Source organism: Theobroma cacao, chromosome 9 (genome assembly GCF_000208745.1).
Source record: "Theobroma cacao cultivar B97-61/B2 chromosome 9, Criollo_cocoa_genome_V2, whole genome shotgun sequence".
Taxonomy (NCBI): Eukaryota; Viridiplantae; Streptophyta; class Magnoliopsida; order Malvales; family Malvaceae; genus Theobroma; species Theobroma cacao.
This window is the reverse complement of record NC_030858.1, coordinates 35,257,402-35,280,022: the sequence shown is the minus strand read 5'-3', so window position 1 is coordinate 35,280,022 and position 22,621 is coordinate 35,257,402. Positions and strand designations below refer to the sequence as shown.

The 22,621-nt window shown below is 34.9% G+C and overlaps 4 protein-coding genes across 5 annotated transcripts; 2 read left to right on the top strand and 2 right to left on the bottom strand.

Moving 5' to 3' along the window:
• On the top strand, window positions 349-2,437 carry LOC18590477 (selT-like protein). The gene is made up of 4 exons (XM_018127707.1): window positions 349-765; window positions 852-925; window positions 1,023-1,341; window positions 1,900-2,437. The coding sequence occupies exons 1-4, from the start codon at window positions 601-603 to the stop codon at window positions 2,014-2,016; spliced, it is 675 nt and encodes a 224-aa protein (XP_017983196.1). The 5' UTR covers window positions 349-600; the 3' UTR covers window positions 2,017-2,437.
• Window positions 2,627-6,670, bottom strand: LOC18590476 (internal alternative NAD(P)H-ubiquinone oxidoreductase A2, mitochondrial). 2 transcript variants are annotated; one of them, XM_018127706.1, is made up of 9 exons: window positions 6,133-6,670; window positions 5,319-5,532; window positions 5,019-5,179; window positions 4,729-4,794; window positions 4,413-4,576; window positions 3,944-4,058; window positions 3,342-3,521; window positions 3,083-3,258; window positions 2,627-2,917 (listed from the first exon to the last, which is right to left on the bottom strand). In XM_018127706.1, exons 1-8 carry the CDS (start codon window positions 6,556-6,558, stop codon window positions 3,106-3,108), a joined length of 1,479 nt encoding a protein of 492 aa, XP_017983195.1. In that variant the 5' UTR covers window positions 6,559-6,670; the 3' UTR covers window positions 2,627-2,917; window positions 3,083-3,105. The 2 variants fall into 2 exon arrangements, with proteins under 2 accessions (XP_017983195.1, XP_017983194.1); XM_018127705.1 differs by having other exon boundaries at window positions 2,627-2,922; window positions 6,133-6,669.
• LOC18590475 (PHD finger-like domain-containing protein 5B) lies at window positions 11,586-12,713 on the bottom strand. The gene is made up of 2 exons (XM_007016015.2): window positions 12,636-12,713; window positions 11,586-12,175 (listed from the first exon to the last, which is right to left on the bottom strand). Exon 2 carries the CDS (start codon window positions 12,138-12,140, stop codon window positions 11,808-11,810), a length of 333 nt encoding a protein of 110 aa, XP_007016077.1. The 5' UTR covers window positions 12,141-12,175; window positions 12,636-12,713; the 3' UTR covers window positions 11,586-11,807.
• On the top strand, window positions 17,957-21,401 carry LOC18590474 (gibberellin 2-beta-dioxygenase 8). The gene is made up of 3 exons (XM_007016013.2): window positions 17,957-18,453; window positions 20,022-20,343; window positions 20,625-21,401. Exons 1-3 carry the CDS (start codon window positions 18,005-18,007, stop codon window positions 20,853-20,855), a joined length of 1,002 nt encoding a protein of 333 aa, XP_007016075.2. The 5' UTR covers window positions 17,957-18,004; the 3' UTR covers window positions 20,856-21,401.

Here is a 22,621-nt window from a genome sequence, read left to right as displayed (position 1 = left end):
TAAATATTGGGTGCGGGTGGGGGATTTTATAAATTTATCTAATTATTGTGTTTTATGAATTTAGATTGAAGATTAATAACATAATTCAATGCTATTGCTTCATGACAAAGTAAATCTAGAAGTAGGAGGGATAGCTCGGTAACTTCAACTTATTTAGCTTAAAAAAAACAGAATAAAAAAAAATCTAATATTATACTTACCATTCCCACTCCTATCGTTATGCAAACCCCTTGGACAATTGGTTTGACTCGTTTCTCAAATACCAAGTTGTTTTAATAAGTACATTTTAGGCAAACGCAAGGAAGCTTGACTCTGAGTTGTGACTAAAAGATAAAAGAAAGAAAGTTAAAAAATTAAAGAAAGCTCTGTACCGAACTCTACGAACGTTTAAGTCAACTTTCCAGAAACAACGCAACGTACTCCGATCCCACCCGTTTCAGATTTTTTCGGGTTTGCTCCATCTTTGATCCGCGTAGAGTTATCCAATCACCCAAACAGGTTGTTAGTTAATTTGACTTGCCCAAAAACATTTTTTAATCGTTCCTCCACTCTCGAACTTCCCCAAGTTCCCAATCTTTCGTTGGCTTTCGCATCTCCGCCATGGATCGAGCCCAGCTCCTTCTCCTAGGATTGCCTCTCGTCCTCTTCGTCTCCGATCTCTTCAGCCTCTTCACTCCTCCGCCGCCCAAACCGCCGTCCCACCACCACCACCACAGTCAACCCAAACCTCCACTCATCGATGAAACCCTAGATATTCCTCTACGGGTAATTTTAGCCATTGATCAATTGTTTTAGTAAACTTCTTCTTTAATTTATCTAATTTTTTTTCTCTCCTTTTATTACCTTTATAGAAACCCAGCGCTCTTGGAGGAATCGGTTATGGCAGCACCGTGAATATCAACTTTTGCGCTTCTTGCTCTTACAGGTTCCATTTCATATTTATTTTTCATACTTGCCTTTTCCTTGGTACAACGTAGATACTGTATTTGAAGAATTAAAAAGTAAACGACGAAATTTTGCAGGGGAACCGCGGTGACAATGAAGAAAATGTTAGAAACCCAGTTTCCTGGAATTGATGTAATCCTCGCTAACTATCCACCACCATTGCCAAAACGTTTGCTTTCGAAAGTGGTTCCAGTTTTTCAGTTTGGAGTTATAGGGATTATAATGGCAGGTGAACATATTTTTCCTATGATTGGGATTATGACACCACCGCCATGGTATTATTCTTTGCGTGCAAATAGATTTGGGTCCATTGCAAGTGCTTGGCTTCTTGGGAATGTATTGCAGTCTTTTCTGCAAAGCTCAGGGGCTTTCGAGGTTTACTGCAATGATGAACTGGTAAAGTGACCTTTCTACTATCTTATGTCTGGTTTTAGATGATTTGGCTTGAATTTCTTCTGCTTGTCAGGAATTTAATATGGTGAGATTAGTGAAAATCCTTGACAGATTCTTGATTGATGATACATATAAAGGTTTCCACTGTCATGATACGTAACTAGATGTTTTCAACCTTGAACAAGATCACGAACCAATGTTAGGAGCTTCCAAGATTTATGAAACAGTCCATGATTTTGCTTCCATCTTAGTCTCTTCCTTGTTTATTTCCCGGCATTCGAGAGCCCAAACTTAATTAATACTTGCAAGCATTGGAGAATGCGTACTTACAGATTGTTATTGCTTATTGATTCATGGAGTTTCATTTAGCTGCTTGGAAAACCTTAGATTGAGTTTTGGTATTATAATAAAGTTACGTTCATTTCTCATCTGTTTTTTATTTGTCCCTGACATAAGTACGTGAGGAGTGTTGAAAGCTTTTTCTTTTCTTTTCATTAACTCTTAATTCAGGAATTCATGTTTCCATTCGCTTACTTACCTTTTCACTTCTGCAAATTATAGGTTTTCTCTAAACTGGAGGAGGGAAGGTTTCCAGGTGAGATCGAGCTAAAAGATCTTGTCAGCAAAACGTTGGCGAAATCAACAGTAACTGACAACGTTGGAGTAGTGTGGCCTTAGCTCATAGGCTGGACATATGAGCTTTTAGTTTGAAAGTAAGCAGAATTGTCCCAGGCTCGAGGTTGTCTACGATTAGTTCTTAGATTGCTGTAGCGAAAATATCTAAAAGAAATGGGAGCAGGGTTTATATACTCTGTATGGAGCTTCCATTTTCACTTATCTCGCCACTTTAGAAACGATGTCAGTTGCAAACGTCAATACTTATAATTTTCCAGTACCCAATGAAAATTTTCTACGTACGATCCTCTATAATCATTTAGTCATTGGCACCTAGCTTTGTGCCTCTCTCGTGGTGCTTCTTTTTTCCTGCATTGCAGTGTGTCTAATGACTTGTTTCTAGGTATGCATGGGTCGGCTGTTTACTTGGTGATTTATATATGAACACCTTACTGTCGAGCCAAGGCTCTGTGAGAGTACAAAATCCGCAAGCATGTTTCGGTTTCATTTTACTGGTATTCCAATCTTTTGCTACTTTGTCCGCGTAAATTGGCATATCAAATGTTAAATTTTCAGCAACGAAGCTGTCCTAAAGATTGATGATATGAGAAGGTATTAGCAACCACCTTCAACATATGGTGGAGATGCCTACATGTAAGCATGAGATAGAGCATCTATTGTAACTCAATGATCTTTATTTATATAGTTCAGTCTACACTGCCGTGGATTTAATATATCACTTAATTCTGTGTACACAAAATGCATAAAGAACAGCAAAAAACTAGCCAAAGGGAAATTTAGGTACTTTTGGGATGATATGCTTTAGTCAATAGCATCAATAGTGTTATTATTGAATTGGATTCCTTTTTTGGAGTGGAGGCTCACACGGCAGAGCAACAACTAGAGATCTTGCAACATTGATAATCCCATTCTCCGATGAACACCAGAGGAACTTTCCAAGCCGCTAACCTTTAGTAAAAATTACAAATTAGACACCCAATTAAAACTTGGTACTACTATAAATTCATAATATGCCCTGTAATCCGATCATCCATGCAATCAAAAGGTACAGAAAAGCATATGAAGAAACAAAAAGAATTGAGAGAAATAGGGGATTCAGATCTTAAACCTGGCATTGACCTCTCTTCAAATCTATATTCTGCTTATGTCACGACCAAACACAAAAGTTGTCAGCCAGTTAATAGCAACATAGAATCTGTTCCTCCAGCTAACAACACGCGTTAGATATGCTGAACGCCATATAAACCAGCTGACGAATCCTGCTAGAGATATCCCTTTTGCCTCCTACAGGAAATATCAAAGACGGCTCATAAGTCATCAATATTACTAGCTCAAAAGTGATAGGTTAAAAATGAATGAGCGTTCACCTTGCTCTGTCTCAGATCAACAAGAGCCTTGAATCTGCCAACAGTCGCCATGCTTCCCAGATGCTTGTACTCAAATGGATCTCCAAAGTCTATGTTCTTGGCACTATTAGCATGTCCTCCACCAGCTTTACTGATATTATTCAATAGGTTCGCCAGATACTTTCCTTGTCTCTCAGCAACCTGTCCAAGAGAGAAACATTTCCACCACAGTTTTTGAAGCAACAAAAGATACCCACAACCTTGAAGGAATAAAGAGTACAGATGTTCTAAAAAGATAGTATAGGAAGTCCACCATAGTCCTTGACATCCAATAGGCTACACAGCTTTGTATTGTACCCCTATTTTGGATGGAAAGAGCAGCTTAAATAAAACATCATTAAGAAGACTCAATTCTGTCCCCTTCAAGATATGACCCCTTTCAAGATACAAAAACTTAAACGTAGGTAGACTTTGATTTACTTAGTCAGTGCAATGAGTTCATGAAGTAACACAGGCAGGTAACTCTTGTTGGACAAATAAGTCCAATTTCCACCAGAGAGCTTTACAAGCACAAAAAGAATTGAAGGAGAGCTCTAAAAAGGTCAGACCTCTTCCTAGCTTACCTGAGCTAAAGCTGGAAGCACAGGTTTACCAGTACTCTCCAGAAACCCACTGCAGTCACCAATTGAAAACACATCTTGCACAGAAGGAACTCGAAGCCACTCATCAATACCAATCCTGTTAGCAACAAGGAATAAGTCATAAAATTAAAATCAACCCCATAATAAAGTAAGCTTCACAAAGCAGGATATTAGTGCAGGTAAATTCAAAGATAATGCACTTATGACACAGGGCAGGGCATCTAATCAACTGGCATGAAATCGAATCAATTTACATTCCTTCCTCAATATCAGAGGGGAACCAGCTGAAGTCCAAAATTTATATTCATCCATTTTAAGAAAATTTTCCAGTACCGTGCTTTAAATTTTTATGTCAGTTAGAAGCTTTTATAAGGTGCATACTACCATGACATCAAGAGAATCTTCATGAAAAATTTTAGAACAAAGAAGTCGCTCTGCAAATCTATCTTACCTTCCACCTGGAGATTTTGGAAGTCCCAGAGAGTTTACAAAAGGAGAAGGACCAACACCTGTTGACCACACTAGCAATCCATAAGGAACCTCTGAACCATCACTAAGAATTAGATTTTGAGGTTTAACATCCTTGACAATCCCACGAACTAGACGAACCCCTGACTGAGAAAAACTACTTAATTAAATATGAAAAAAATCCAGAGCGCAAAATAAAATAAGAAAATCCTCTGTTCTACACATGAAGAGATATTGAAATTCCTTTAATAGAAATAGGAAAGACAAACTCATGTTTGCATCAATCAACTATCTCTCACCTTTGTTAACTGCTTAATTGCATATCGTCGGAGGCGATCATCAAACGAAGACAGTATCTCACTTGCCTAGTAAGAAAAGAATAATTTTATTACAATTGAGAACCTCCTAATGCTGGAATTCACATGATACAGGAGAACAGCAAGAATCTTGAGTAGGCGTCCATGTTTCCAGGCAAAGTTTGGAACAAACAGCAATGTGTAAACAAATATGTTGGAAGACAAAACTAGAGGAATACATCAAGAAGTATCAATGGTTTGTATTGCATAACTTAGATTAAAGTAAAACCAACCTCAATCAGTGTAACATGGATAAAATCTTTTACATGTGTGTATCTTTGGTGAACATCCCTCCTAATAAAATCACTAAGTTCACCACTAAACTCAACTCCTGTAGGACCACCTCCTACAACAACACAATGCAGCAATCTACGTTTCTCTTCTTCAGAAACCCCTGCTTCAACACAAAACCAGCAAGCAAAATATCTAATCACACTTGAGTTATTTGTCTCCACCATAAATGGTAAAAGTCAGCATTTACAGTAATTTTTTGAAACAAAAAAAAAAGGTAAAACAATCAAGTGGTATTTTACCTGGCACATCAGATAGCATCAAGTTCAGAAGTAGCTTCCTGCGAATTTCCTGAGCATGGTGAACCTCACGCAAAAAGGTTGCATGTTCTTTCACACCATGGATTCCAAAAGTTGATGCCTCTGCTCCTGATGCAATTACCAACTTATCATAAGAAATCCTAAACTTCCATGGATCCAAGGCGTCAGTTCCCGCAGTAATAGTCTCACATTGCACCTTCAATGCTCAAACCAAATATTCCATGATTAAGCCACTGCTAAAGCCCAAACTTCAAAAACTTCATACAGCATTTTCGTTTCCAACCAAGAAAAGAAGATTATATCATATTATTCACTTGGTATAGGAATGCTACCAGCTATAGCTTAATTCAACCAATTTCATTCTACCAAGCAATATAAAAATAAGATCCATCAATTTATTATGATTGTTGTAACGACACTGTTCTCTAAAAACTAAATTTTTGTTAAAAGTTTACTAAACTCAATAGCCAAAAGCCCAAAGCCAAAACTTTAACTGTTAAGCCACTTCACAACTTTTTTTTCTCCAGTTCATTGTTCCAAAAAACAATGCTAATAAAAGGGAAGAAAACCAGAATATTCAAACAATCAAGCCGAGTTTTAAGAAAAAATCCAATAAACATCATAAATTTAGCAATAGCAATTAGGATCATCAACAGACTCCCCGCTTTGAATTAACTTCCAATTCTGCCTAGAGCCAACACCGTTTCATTCTCTCAAAGAGCCCCCATGTCCAAAAGTCCCACTAAAAGGAAATAACTATTTTAACCCCAAAAAAGGAAACATTTTTTTCACTTACCTCATTGGTCTCAGTATCCACACCAGTACAATTAGCAAGAAAAAAATACGACCCGGGTGCGGAAGAAATCGAGGGCTGAATCCTGGCAATGGGTTCAGCCACGGACCTGAACTCGAGAGTCCCAACACAAGTTGAAGCCAAGAGCGGCGTAAACACCATATGATTCCTAGGTGACACGCAAACGATGTCGTACAGGTTGGGGTCCAAGCCTTTCATTAGCCTGCAACCAGCCCACCCTGACCCTAACACCACCACCCTTGGCTTCTCATTTGGCTTGGTGGGTCCCAGCCCTGAAGGCTGAGCCACCGCAGGGGATTGGTTGGCGGTGCTGAAGTGGGATAAGGAAGTCAGTAGGAGATTTGTGGTGATGGGGCTTTTCGGTCTGGTTGCTGTTGAGATTTTGATTAAGTTTCTATACCAAAACATGGCTGCTCTTTTCTTTCTGATTACTATTTACCATTCATAAGGAAGAAACTGTTGCAGATTTGTTTGGGAAAACAAAGATGCCTTTTCTAGGTCCCAGGATTGTGGATATTCTAGATCTTTTTGATTTGTGCAAAGATTTCAGTTTACGTGGTAGGCTGCATTGGCCCCAGAGTTGATGGGCTCGTGCCACGTGTATTGTTCAAGAAGCCACGTGACGGAACTCATGTTTACAGCACAAAGCCCAACGGGCCAAGTTTTTCTCATGGAATTGATCTCACAAAGATGAGATCATATTCCTATCAATCTCACAAAAGAGGAACTCTGTTCTAAGGTTTTGCAATTATTAATCTTCTGTTAAATTATGGAAATATCTACTTTGATCTTCATTTGAGTTAAAGATGAGAGAGATTTTAGTATATGTTGAGCTCATTGCATATGAGGCGGAGGCGGGCTATGCCGGGGGGTGGAGCAATGCTTGTGGCTTTGCCGCAAGGAGGGTGAGTCCTTGTTGGGGCATATTATCTATAAAAGGCAGTCATATTTATACACTTGAAGCAATTAAAGTTCAGAGAATACAATAATCTTTATTTGACATATATTGCAATCATATATAGCAACCTTACACGGCAAAACCCTAGCATATACACAATACTGAGGCATATGTTTAGATTTTAAAAAAAAATTAAGTATCATTAATCCATTCGACCTCTGCGGCCACCACCATTTTTGCCGCTATGACCTCTAGTCCTTGAAGGAGGATCATGGCCACGATTTGCCGTCGGTTCACTGTAATCTTCGATGCTTGCCATTAGAGACCTTCCCTCGGCGGCCAACACAACCTTGTCCCCTGCAACATATATAACCCATGCAATGTTTCATTTAACTACATTGCTACATTAGATTTATTACTTTTGTTTATGCATAAAATCACTAACGTATGCAATCTTTAATTATTATAAACTTTTAAATATAATTTAAATAAATTATATGAATTGAAAATCAAAAGAAAAAAAATCAATATTGGTTGCAAAATGATCAAAGTAAGCTCAATACACAAACGGATTATAGGCATTTTGTCCCCGACTAAGGTCTTATAGAAAATGAAAAGATTCCATATCCTAGGTCTTACAATTTACAAATACTTGTATCTTTTCATCTTTTCACGTGACCGACCATTGAGCTAAAACCAATGCTAGTTTGGCAGTAGAAGGTGATCATCATGAAGTTAACATAAAATTATATGCCTTGGGAGCAGAAATTCAGTTTAATTAAACAAACATGACTTCGTAATTACTACAACTCAATCCACATAGTTTAAACTTTAAATCATTAAAAAAAAAACCATTGGAAATCTGTATTTGCAGACAAAGAAGGTTGTCTCTTCCGAAACAAAGACAATCCATGGATGCCACCCTGCATGTAGGGTAAACCAAACTGGCTTGCTTCACGCACAACAACGATTTCAATACAAATCCTATGTATGGTGCTTTTCTATGGACACTTACTAGGTTATGCAAGCAATTAAAGGTTTGGATGACTGAGTAATTAACAATGGAAGCGAAGTAGAGAACATACCTGAAAGTGGAATGGTGTTACGAGCTGCAGAGGCAAAAATGGCCGAGGTGAGCAAAAGGCAGAAGCAAAGCTTCACTCCAAAACAATCCATCTCTCTATTTTTCTAGCCCTTTGAATATTTGCTAGTCCGGTAGAAACCAGGAAGACGTATTTATGGAGAGAAAAGTTTCATGCTGAGAGTTGACGTTTTGAAGATCATGTATGCCACGTTCAACTCATGCAACAGTTGTTACATGATTGGATCTGAGCCGTTGGTTGATCTCCATTTGGTCAACGAGGTTACTGTCGCTTCCTTTACCAGAAAAAGAAAAAAAAACAAGAGAAATGGAAGGAAGAAAGCTTTATCTATCCTAAAGTCGTAATCATTTTTCTCATGTACACTCTACTCCATGATAGGATGAGTAAAATACTGTAGGTACATATATCCTACTTAATTCAGTTGGAAGTTGTGATTTAAACAATTAATGTGTAATGCTTAATTTTAATTTTCGTATTGTCACTGGTATATATTTATATGGTGGGATCATATCCCTTGATAGAATGTGTATCTTGCAAGCTATTCTACACTGCCAAATAGTAATAAACTGTGAAGTTTCGGCAGAAAATATATTGTTTAGAGTGTAGACAGAAGTTAATCATCAAATAACAATGGGAGTAAGTGCTGAAGATTATACATGAATGTCCAGCTACTCATAATTGTGTTTCCACACCCAAACCAATTAATAGTTCTCTCGTAATACAATAAATTTTACTCTTTCATTCATTCTCATTGCACATACACATTCATTATTGTCTTCGACGTATTCTTGATTAAAGAATATTTCGCTGATATCATTTTTCACATTGTAAAAATTCCTTAGAAAATTGAGATTTTTTGTGATATTCTCAAATTACAAAAAAATAAATCAATAATAATAATAATAATAAAAGATTTATATAGAAGCTTTGAAATATTGAGGAGTACTGGTCTAAGCATATTGGTTAAGGTATTAACAAAATTTATTCAGAGTACGTTGTTAGTTCTCAAACCTATAAGAAAAGCGGAAATTCATAATTCCCAGTTTTGGAAGCAATAATGAAAACAATATTTGTTAAATGTGTTATGATGCTTGCTAAACAAAGTGCTTATAAAGGAAGCCGCTATAACCTGGGAACATTCAGAGGCTCGCTATTTCTCTTACTCTAATAAATTATAATCCATGTTGTTGTGACATTTTGACTTGTATGAATATCATATAAACTTCAATAAAGCTATGGATTATGATAGAGATTTGGTTCATCGTACCAGGCTTAAAATATAAAGCATTTTGGCCAAAACCATGATAATGGATTAGTAATTGATTCAAGCAGTAAGGAGCATTATCTCTTCGAGAAAGATGTTGACAATCACAGGGTGTTATAATGTTTGAAATCTGGAAGTCAGCTGGAGCCAGTTTCGGCCATCTAATCAGACAAGTCTGCTAGTCAATATCATTTTGTTTAGAAAACAGACATGACTTGCCACCAAAAAGAAAAAAAAAAAAGGCATTGCCATATTAATTGTGAAAAGTAGAATTAATGTTAGTGGCTTATTAAGAGTGAAAAACTGTGTTAAAAAAATAAGTTGTTTAGGGGTAAATGAATGCAGTTGCTATCAGCATATTGTTGTTTCTTTCAATTGACACTGATCCACTTTCCGTACCGCTTTGGAGTGCAAGCTGGTGTTTTCCTATGGCTGGTTTCAATGGCAGTAGCAATTTCTTCCCTTGCTCTTCTCAAAGTGAACTCCATCCATTGTTTTATTCTCCAAATACTGCTACTTGTAGCCGCATTGCAGAGTTTGCAATGTCATTGAGGAGCTCCTATCTCTGGCTTTCTGCAACTTGGAGAGGCTTTATCTTTTCTGTATTGGTGAAACCATCAAAGGAAGATTTCTCTCCACTAGAAAACGTTTTAAATAAGGTTTTCAAATTAGTGGCATTATAGAAATGCAAATGGAGTCACTAGAGCTAGACTTGATATATCTGTTGACATTTTTGTCTGTGTGAATACCATGGGCAAACTACTTCCATCACTTTCACTTCACAGAACAAAGTTTTTCCAGTAGTAACTGTAGTGTTGAAACTGGGAACTGTCCCCCTTTAGCAAAATAGTTTCATATATTTTACAGAAGAGATACAAATATGATCCATGAAGAGAGTTCTAGAGAAAGTAACATCCACCCGAAAAGGAAAATCTAATTCCAATTTTGGATATGAATTCCCAGAAACTATGATCAGCCTAAAAGGAACAATCTTATCCCAAATCTGAATGCAATGCACAATATAGCAGAAGCGTCAATTGCCCATTTCTATTGACAAAAACCACAACTGAGCTCTTCTCCTTTGCTTTCTTTGAATGGCTCAAAAGTTAATGATAGGCATTCATTTTTGTTTCTGAAATGAATCACCTTACTTTGAATATGAATTTCACTCCACAATATCGTATCCTTATTGAAATTGCTTTTATTCTCACAGGAAGAGCGACAACTTTATTGCTACAACAGCAGGAGTTAATAAACAAACATCCAATCACTTTACCTTTTGGAGTACAGTGATCGCTGTTGAATTTAAGATCTTAGTGATTCAGTCTGCTTGCAAAAGATAATCTAGCATCAATTTTCATCCAACCACCACTTGAATGATCTCTGCTAGCACATCATCATCCATATCCAATTGAAGCAGATTATGTTGTCTATTTGTCTCTCAACTTTTGCTGTAGTCACTGAGCACAATCACAGTTACAAACGGAGAATAGAAACCAGATTGTCTCAAATCACCAAAGAGGTAGCAGCTCACTAAAGCATCTATAAGCAAGGACAGATGACTGAAAGTAACACTAGGAGAAAGGTAAGTACCATTCAAGTATGGCGGTATTTCACAAGTACATCCTAACCATCATTCAGTTAACCATTAATAAATCAACATTTTCTTTGTATTAGTTCAGAAGACTTAACTTTATGACTCGAAAAATTTACTTGAACTGAGGTCATGAACAGTTAGCAAAACGCAAAGTATTCATTGTAATTGCATGAATTCCCCTGTATTCTGTCCAAAGATGAGCTTCACCAGCTTGAAAGTCACTAAAATTGAAGAAATAGACGGGTTGAAGAACACAAAGAACCCTAGGAATCACATAAATTTGTAGAATGATGATGAAGGATTGTACAAATAGACATATAGTGACATGTCCTTAACAAAATATCCTAACAGTTAAAACTTAAGGTCTTCAAATTAAAAGGTTTATGTTCAAATCTTAAAAAAAGATGAGACTTGACAGAATAAAAGAAAGCTACTTCACATCATGTACCGCAAAATCCAATAGATTTTCACATGGACCAAAAGGAAGGCATAAACATAGTAAAGTAAATCATTATATCTATGTAAAGACGCAATGATACAAATACGAATCAGATAAGAGCAAATCAGTTAATAGAACTCCATAAGCAATAAAACTAGCTATTTCCATAACAGATAAAATGTAGATCAGGCCTCTGGTACACTTATATTGGAGTTCTTGAAGATAAAATCTTTAACAGACAACAATCTCAAAACCTAAAGCCTTAACTATAATTCCGACATTTTAAAATCCCTCATTCCTCAACTACATAACCATAGAAAAAAGAAAATCACACTACAGATAAAATCATCCAGCAATCATCTTTTCTTAAAACCATATTTTTTACGTTCATAGAATAAGTCAGTTTTGGCACTCCCCAGATTAACAATTTTCGGACAACCATCCCGATCTTTCTCTTGCTGTGTACACTCCTTACAGTAATATGCATCAGATATTCCCACTCCTCCACAGATAACACACCTACCCTGGAACGAGCCATAGTTGCATTCATCACACACCCGCACAAGGGTGCAAGGACGCACATAGGAGTCACAGATTACACACTTGCCATCACATTTCTCACACAGCCGTCCTATTGCAATACCAGGCTGCTTCCGGCACATGATCAAATCGGGATGGTGCTTGGCCATGACTGCCGCAACTCGTTTCTAAGTTGTTCTAGTAACTGAAACAAAAAGCATATAAAAACCCTCATAGAGTCAAAAACCATAATAATCAAACAATAGTAAAGATTATTATGAAGATAAATTCAAAAAACCAACATCACAAAATCAAAGACGAAACTTATTAAGACTCCCTTCCTTGACCACTCGCGATTTTTTTTCTCAGCTTTTTCTTCCTAAAAATCGCTACAGAATTGAACACTTAACTAAAATACAACACAAATTATAACAAAATCACTCCATATAACAATCAAAATGACGCATTTTGTTCTCCAAACAAAACCCATCATGTGAAATTTTTTCTTTGACAAAACAAACAAAAGAAATGAGAACTAAAAAAGCACTATTTTAAAAAAAAAAAAACTTGTAAACCACAAACTTGAACCAGAAATTATTTCCAGAAACAGGAAGCCGAGGAATATGAGCTAACGAAGAAAAGAAACTGAGAGAGGTAAGGCTGACCTGAGGGGGCCTAGCAAAGCTGCTATCGTGATTTGCCGGAGAGTCTCGACGCAGCGAAGAAGAAGAGAAAGAGAAAGGGCTGAGATTTGGAAGAGAAGATAGGGTCAATGGGGTAAGTCAGTTGGGCTTTAGGTTTGGCCCATTTAAAAGTATTTAGGCTTTAATTCGGGCCGTATTTACTTTAGAATGTTGTGGAAAAGTCTCGATAACATCATGGACGTTTGTTTCAAAGTAGTTGGGCTTTTGTGGGGCCGTTCACTTGTTAAATTTGACAAAATTAACATGAAATTTTAATTTTTCTTAACGTGAATAATTTATTAAGGAACAAGAAGATTGAGTATTTCTTTTTTTTAATTTATATTTTATGTGATTATAAATAATATTATTCAATTTATTATCAAACAAAATGAGGAATTTTTTTTGTCATATTCTTAATTGAGCAGCTAAATAAAAAAATGACAAGTGACTTTTTATTGATTAATGATAATAAGTCAACCGTTAATTAAAAAAAAATTTCGTTTCAAAATAAATGTATAAGAACTTAATTAAATGTAATTAAAGAAGAAAAACTTATTTAAATTTTGTTTTAAATATTATATCAAAATTTTTGACAAAAATTAAAATTTATTTTCAAGAGCAAAATTCTTTAGCAACCTTATATGGTTTGGTTGACCATATGATATCTATTATAGTTCATTTCAACTAATTTATATAATTATACAATCTCAATAAAGAAAATGAGTATTGGGATTCATATGACCATCAATATAAACTTCAAGTGAGCTTCACATAACATTATTAATGGTTGGGATTGATTAGTTATATAAAAAAAAAATATTGTAATTGGTATGGTTCTCATCAAAAACAATCTCGTTACATTCTTGTTACAATGGTTCCAAAATTTCTAACCCTATTGCTATGATAGTCCTTCGTCGAATTCGACTGTGTAGGTTTGGTTTTGATTTTTAAAAAATATAATATTTTTTTAAAAAATTAAATTATTTAAGAAAATTATATAAGTTTTTTTATTACATTCAATCATATTTTTATAATTTTATTTTGATTTAAATAGATTCTTATAATTAATGGTTGACTAATTTATCATTAATCAAAAAGTTACTTTTCACTTTTGTATCTATGTGATAATAAAGTAGAAAATAAAAATTACCACGTGACCATATCACAATAGCATATCATTGTGTTACGTTATTATTTGTTATAACATATTAATATATTATGTTAGTATCATGTGACATAAATAATTATTAATCAACCGTTAATTATAAAAATTTATTTAATTCGAAATAAAAATATAAAAACTTAAGGAATGTACTTAAGATTGTGCAATCGATTAATTTGATGAAATCAGTGAAAATTCTAAAATTGAAAAAATTGAACTCATCTCATGAAAAAACTAAAAACGAACCGAAAACTAAACTTAAATACCCAAAGGTCATTTTCCCAAAATTTAATAAAAAGATTTAAAATATGAATGTTAACCTACTCAAGCAAATTCAATAATATTGAACAACATTTTAAACAACCACCAACAAAAGTCCAACATTCCAAAAAATTCCAAAGTACCTCTTATGATATAATTAATATGGATTTCAATTAATTTAGTTAAAAAAGTTTTCAATTCGAAAATTGAATGGATAATATCTTTTTAATCGAATTTAATTACCCCATATCACCACATATATATCAATCTAATGGAATCGTAAAAATGAAATTCATTTCACTTTGATTCGTTTTCAATTCGGTGTGATTTTGCATTACTTTAACCGATAATAAGAGAAGGAAGTTTTATTTAAAATTTTTTAAACAGCTTAAAAAATTCTGTAGATATTCTTTAAAATGACACGTAACCTGTTTCACCAAAAAAAAAAAAGAGGGTCTGCAAAGAACAAATCTCTAGGTCAAAAATGTATTGCAGGACTATAATATATCCTCGTCCAAAAAAACAAAAAGAAGGACAACCATCACAGTCATGAATTACCTCGACAATCATAAATGGAGGAATTGGCCTGCAATGTCCATCACTCGTCGCACTAGCTCCATCTCGTACACTCAGTAACCAATCCCCATCACCTCTTTAACTTTCCTTGTCATTTCTAAATTATTTGTTGTCATCGTTTCTTCCCGTCACGTCTCTCTGTCTCGCTCTTTCTCTCTCTATCTCCCCAAACTCCAAACCCCTCCTTGCCTTGTTGCCATAAACTGACGGGGAAGACCTCTCATTGCCAACCAGGCAGGAGAGCAATTGTTTTTTGGCACTTTACTTTTGAAGCTTAATCATCAATGGTTTAAAAGGGGACCCGAGAACAATGTACAGCCTTTCCCATTTAGCAACTTATCTCTGCTAGAGATGGGAAAAATACAGGTTGACGGTGACTGATGCCATCATGTTTCACGCGTTTCTGAAATTTACCCCTTGTTTTTTTTTTTTTAAATATATCATTATCTTACCATTTGATATTAAATTTTATCACTATACTTTTAATTGTGTTGAAAATTGACAATATTTCATCAATTTCATTATTCTATATTCAAATATTTAGAGATGAGCAATTGAACGGTTTGCTCAATTTGATCTATCATACTTAAAGATCAAATAAATCAAATATTTTTTAAAAATCAATTAAAATTGATCAAACATTAAATTGGTTCGATCAATTTGATTTGGGTCAAAAAAGTCAAAATTTTATCATTTTTTTTAAAAAATTATAATGTAAAATTTATAAACTTCATCTATAATTATAAAATATGGAATGAAAATTAGTTATAAAAATATATATTACATAAATTTTGAAATAATATATAGAATGTTAATTTGGTCTTTTGGTCGATTTGATCCAAAATTTTTAAAACTAAAAACTAACCAAATAAACCAATTATACCAAACTTTTTAGACCTACATTTAATTGACCAATTAGACTAAATCGTTTTACCCAAATCGTATTCGATTCGGTTAGGTCATTGGTCCAATCCAATTTTACTCATCCCTATATATATATCGACAAACACAACAACAAAATTTAACAACATTGAATATGGTACCATAATTTAACATTAACACAATTCGTCCGTGGTATATATTGATATTGGAAGTAAAATTATTAATAATTCTTAAATCTTGTAAAAAATAATTTGTTAAAATTAGTTAAATTTTTAATATTAAAAATTATTTTTTAGTGAATGCACTATTCAAAATAAATTAAAAATATAATACATTAATTATGAAGAAAAAAAATAAAGATTAAAGTTTGATACCTTTATTATGTTAAAAGTTAATTTAAATTTTGGAGACATTAAAATGCTTTTGTAAATTTCAGCATGTCTAAGAAATGAAACTTATCTTTTCAATAAGCGTGGGAAAATGGAGGAAAAGGAGAAACAAACGAAAATGAATAAGATGGCAAATGTTTTCAAATATAAGAGAGAAAAAGGGGTAGAGCATAGTAGGAAATAGGTGGGGTAAATAAAATTGGACTGGATCAATGATTCAATCAAATCGAATGTAATTCAAGTAAAATGGTTGGATCTAATTAGTTTATTGGATTTATTGGTTTAATTGGTTTATTTGGTCAAATTTTTATTTTAAAAATTTTAAACCGAATTAACCAAAAGAATAAATTAATTATCTATATTTTTTAAAAATTTATATAAAATATATATTTTCATTACTAATTTTCATTATATATTTTATAATTATAGATAAAATTTATAAATTTTAAATATTGTAATTTATAAAAAAAATATTGATTTTTTGGTTGAAAATCGAATCAATCGAATCAATTCGATATTTAATCGATTCGATCATCTTTAAAATTTAATCAATTGTAATATTTTTTAAAAATATTTAATTTATTTGATCCTTAAATATAATTAACTGAACCAACTAAACCAGTCAATTGCTCATCCATAAGCATATTTGTCACTAATTAAATAGTAGGAAAAAAACTTAGTAGCAGTAGGGCACTAACATCCAAACTCCGACAATGATGTCTTGCTTCTATTAAAGTGATGATCTAAATTCCTTTCAACTTTTATATAACCTATCAACATTCAACACATCACCACCCCAACATCGTCAATTCTCCTCTTTTGCCCAATTTTAATATTAAAAAAAATGAAATTTGTCACTCTTAATGAGCATTTGACTAGAAAATTACTCTATGCAAGATTGGATGGGAGTCTTATTCCTCTCCATTTTCTTTCAATTCAAACATAAGAGTAGGCCACTACGAGCCTTGAGCAATTGCAATAATCCATTAGGATTTTAACGAACATTCGTCTCTGCCAAGTGACTAGAAAGTTCAATCTCCCCTCTCTCGCTCTCTTTCTCAAACCAGAAACCAAACCACGTGTTACAATGTGGAAATGGCAAATGAGAGGTAGTTAAGGCGGATCTTGGAATGCCCCAAACCCGACCTATAACCCCACATTTAATTGATTATTTCATGCCCATCTTCATAATTAAACTAAAACCTTGAGACGGGTTTATGTTTTCAGCCTAGGTAAAACTGCACTCGGCCTTAATGGTTTGCAGAAGAGTTGCACTCATTGATAATCTTACAAATATAGGTTGGTTGTTTGACCTCTCACAAATAGCATATAAAGACTTGTGATTAAGTGGTTGGACAGTCTGAAGTAATTAAATTGATCCTTAATATATGATGTGGATATAATAAATCATGAATTTATTCTCTTTTGTATCTATCATCGTTGATTCAAATTCACTAACTTTTTAAAAAATAAAATAAATCACGAATTTATGAGTATTTACCTCTTACGAATAGTAGTCCACCCATGTAGTTGTCAGAAATTTGAACATTTTGGTGTAATAAATACAACCTCACGGATTTCGGTTGCGAGTAATATGGACACTTTCTATTACGGCATAGGCCATAAGGGGGGGCAGTCTGAGTAATATGGACAGACCCACGTTCATTTGCTATTTTTTGCTTTGCTTACTTCATGGCCCCTGTCTCCTGGTTCCAGAAGCAACCCTCATGAATTAGTGTACTTTGATTGAAAAGTTGCACTGCCACTGCACCAGGGGAAGGCTTTTCAAGACCAGCCAGGCAAGGGAAATGAGGTAGGCTTTCCAGTGCTTATCGTTTAAAGCAGGGGAATCCAACCCAAGAGCTGCAGATTTTGAAGATACCCCAGCTGCAAAGATGGCCAAATGCCAAAGAAAACAAGTCAGCCAGGACATAGATATAGACCGGATAGACACGTTTCATGGAAAAATCCAAATGGGCCCCTACCAGGAATAAATTAACTTCCTAAGAAGACAAAAGCTCTTCTCTATATATAGATACCCCGTCCATCTAGCGGTCGTAAAGCGTGAATTTAAAAAAACCATGCCTGAGATGAGCAACCTTGATTCCTACCCTCCAGTCTTTCGCCATCTCAACGGTGCTCCCCAGAGAGCTGCTGAACTGAAAAACGCCATGGAAGACACTCAGGGTTCGGTTCCTATTCCCGTGGTAGATCTTCAGTTTCTTAGCCTGGATAAGCTTGGAGAGGCTTGTAAAGATTGGGGACTTTTTCGTTTGGTCAACCATGGGATTCCTCCAAGCCTTTTGAGCCAACTTCAAGACCATGCCAAAAAGTTATTTGCTCTATCCTTTGAATCCAAGCAAGCCCTTCTCACAAGCCCTATGTCTTACTTTTGGGGCACCCCTGCCCTTACCCGATCCGGGGATGCCCTAAGGGGTGCCTTAAATATCAACTGGTTGGAAGGCTTAAACGTTCCACTCAGTCAACTACCACAGTTCCAATCTGAAGATCCTATGCTAGATTGTTTCAGGTAACTGTTTTCATTTTGTTTCTTGTCCTTTCCCTATTGATTGTTTTTGGTGGGCATTTTGAGATTTGTATTGCTTTTGGGTGGGCAATAATACCACGAAGTGACCAAATGATTGAACTGTCTCGGATTTTCTTTTGCATAAAATGAAGATTGCAAGGTCAGCATCAATAACTTTTCAGACCCCTGGCAAAAATGTATGTAACAAAATAATAGACCAATCGTCAGACTTTCTTTGAATTTTAATTTCCCATGCCTTACATTTTTTACCATATGGTTCATTTAAAAGTTTGAAGCTTAAAATAGGAAGAAATTAATTAATTTCTAGGCACTTGAGTATGATGATGTTATATTTTCTGGTTGTGGGGGAGGTGGTATCCACCATCTGCAACTGGATATATTTTAATAACACATACCTCATTTGTCAGTCTTAGATTCATCAAGAATTTCCTGGCTGTGGGACCAATACGTCGGTTTGGCTAACTATCATAAATTGATGGTACAATGAATATTTTTCTTTCCACTGTTCCCTTTGCTTGTGATGAACTTTGTGGAGACGACCGGAGAATGCTAATCATAGATGGTCGTCGTCCATAGTTGTCAAACTATATATGTCCCAATGCCAATTTATGTCATGAACATTGAACTAAATGTAGCAAACAAAATACCATAGAAAAGGATAACTAGTCTTACTTCATAGGTGGGGTCCATGTGAGCATCCTCATCGTATTAGTGATCTTTATATATGTACATATGAGAAAATATAAAGAGAGAGAGGAACGATTTGGATCTCATTCTTCTCACAAAAGGATAACTATATTTAATGATCTTAATTAGTCGCTAAAACTTTTACTTTATGAATGATGATAAAGCCTGAACTATAACTAGATTCATGTCCTAAATCCTGACACTAACAATTTTTTCTGATTGCCCATATCTATCTAGCTAGATGCCTTTATCGAATTAAACCTAACTCAAATGGAAGTTGTTCGAGTAAGATTGAATTCATTTTGCCTAGGATCCTCTCAGAATATATATAATGCGTCTTGATATTTTATATATCGAGCAACTAATTATTCATTCCCATTGCATGCTTTGTCAGCTAATGCAAAGAAGGAAAAATCATCAAAAGCATGAAGGAGCAAGAATGACTTTCTAACAGCTTTTGATTGATATGTTTTAGTGAAGAAAAGTGGCACTGCCCCTCAATGTCTTAGGCTTTTCTATCAATAGAAAATTATTCTTTGCCATCATATATATAAACAAAAACCATAAAGTCCTTGGGGTCTGCATATTTTTAAAACGAATCTTCTTTCTCAGTTCTCGACATGACTATCATGGTCGCTCAAAGTAGTGTAAAACTTTTTATAAGAACTGAATTATATCTCCCTTTCACATAACATAAATCCAAGCTACAACTCACAAAGAGATGCCCCACCTTACTACTTTGCTATGTCTTGCTAATCAAAATGATAAGTGATGAGCTTCTACAGGCTGATATGTATTTGTCTAACTCCTTTTATTTCTTTCTGTGTAACAAGATATTTTTCTTTAACTGTCCTTTTCGCTAGGCTTTTGTTGAAAGAATATGGAAGGCACCTCGCAAGAATTGCTACGACCTTGTTTGAAGCAATGGCGAAGGATCTCGATCTGGATCCTAAACAATCCCAGTCTTACTTGGCAGAATCCACTGGATTCGTACGTGTTTACCGCTATCCATCTGGCTCCATGGCTGATGAGGCTTGGGGCATGATCGCACACACTGATAGCTCAGTGCTTTCTATAGTGAGCCAAGACCAAGTCGGGGGACTCGAAATTTTCAAGGACAATAAATGGCTCCTGGTTAACCCAATCCCAAACACTCTTATAATCCATGTTGGTGACATGATGCAGGTCTACAAAATCTTACTTGATTTTAATTTCTTTTCAGCTTTCATCTCCTATTACTTTGTCATAATTTTCTGAATAATTTTACTTACACAATTGAAGTTTACTCCCCGAAAATCCTATTCTGGAATTCAAAATCACACAGTCAGTGAATTCCATATACAAGATGTCAATCATATAAGTAACCTGAGGAAATGAGACCAAGATGTATATTAACCAATATCCCTATATATATATTCATTACTGTTGGAAAGTTCACCTTTTTTGTTAAAATGTTTGTGACATAGGCTATAAGCGATGACGAATACATCAGTGTGAAACACAGAGTGAGAGTGAACAAGCGCGAGGAGCGGTTCTCAATTTGCTACTTCGTATTCCCAGCAGAAGGCAGTGTCATCCACAGCTCAAAGTACAGGCCTTTCACTTACACAGATTTCCAAGAACAAGTGCAGAAAGACACCAAGACTCTAGGATATAAAGTTGGGCTCGAAAGATTCAGGCTTATTGCAGATGGTTGATTAGTCCTTAGCGATCATGGGTTCTTTCATTTATGGTGTGCTTTTCTAGTTACTAGTTAATTACGGAAAACGTTAGACTTCAACGTCTTAATCCCATGTTTCCTGCCCTATTCCTGGGATCATGACTAAGAGTGTGCAGCAGAAGTTTGATTATGGAAAATGCGTATCTCAGTGCTCATTGTGTGTTCTGTTCTTTCCATTCTTGACCAAAGGCCTGCCCTAATATAAAATATGTCAGAGGATATGGAAAAACTACTAGCTAGCAGTGGAATGTGGAACCCTCAAGAACTGAAGATGTAGACAAAGGATTGGCTGCTCTTTGCCTCTCAATAATTAAGTTAGCTACTTTGTGGACAAATAGAGAGATAGGGTTGGGCTGCTTTCAATATGTCGCCAGAAAGTAGGTCTGCAAACCCGTTGTTACCTTCGTGTACTTGGGCAGTTAGGCTGCATTTATCTCCAGCTAGCTAAAGTTTTATTATTGAAATCAAGGCTGAAGCATTGACTTACCAACCATGATAAAATGGTATAAATAATTTGAATCCCCATCTTTGAATTGTTTAATTTAATTGATTAGTTGGTATGTTTTGGCTTAAATTATTTAAAAATTTGAATCTTATGATTAACTTTTTATTATTTTGAGTTTTTCACTTATAAAACTCTTTCAGTGAACTATTAAAAAAGAATCATTGATTATAAATATTAATTTATTTATATATCTAAATCTTCACCCTTCCATTTGATTCCATTTCTAAATATGTCCAAACAATTTTTGCTACTAAATAGTGATAATCAATGATAGATGAAGATGCATGAAAGTTATAAAGAGTTTAAAAAAAGGAACTCCACTTTCTCTTTTGGGTGCTAAAAGAGCAACCCTCTTTTCGCACTCTCAATTGGTACTTCCCTTGGCGGGGCCTGAATGATGAAATTACACCTACTACTTGTTCAACAAATGTCGAAAGGGTTGCATTTTTATGACATCAAATCACTATACTATACTCGGGGATATATAGTTTTGAGTTAGTGATATCAGTTTGGAAGTGCAGAACTAGATTTTGATTTGATAAACCATGTGAATCTTGTCTCTTATTTTTTGTTGCTTTTTGTGAATGATTAAACAAACTGACTTAAAGTGACAACCTGCTCGTCATCGAACTCAAAATATAGATCCCATCGATCACTCCCCGACAAAAGTCTTTCAGCAATTTGTTGATAAGCCGGCCTGGGGAAATCACTGTTGGAGGCATTGGAAGATTTATGATAAGATGTGCATTTTGAACAACAGCCTGACATGTGTTAACTCTTTGATTTGAGATGAAAGTGAAATTAGGAAACAATGTTCAGCTCTTGGAGATGAGAAGTTTACAAATTGCTCTCATCAAAACTAGTGTACATGGGTATCTGCTAAGGATGAGAGCTCAGCACAATTAGTTATAGCCAATGGTTGCATCAAGATAATTTTATCAGAAATAGCAAAAACAAAGTATCAAACAAGACCCACAGCAAGAACCGTCCCATTTAACTTTTTCAAAAAATGGTAGTCATAAGCTCATGATTGATATTGTTTATTATGCTACTAAATTGAAAAGTAATATCTTATGTTTTAAGACGACTTCTTGAAAAGAAATATGAACTTATCATGGAAAAATCGAATTAGAGATCAAAATGCTAATTTGATCGCTATGATCTTTATCTCAAGCAATAGGATGTTCAAGTTGAATATCAAGATAATTGATCCAAAGTGCTTGAAGGCTAGTGTGTAA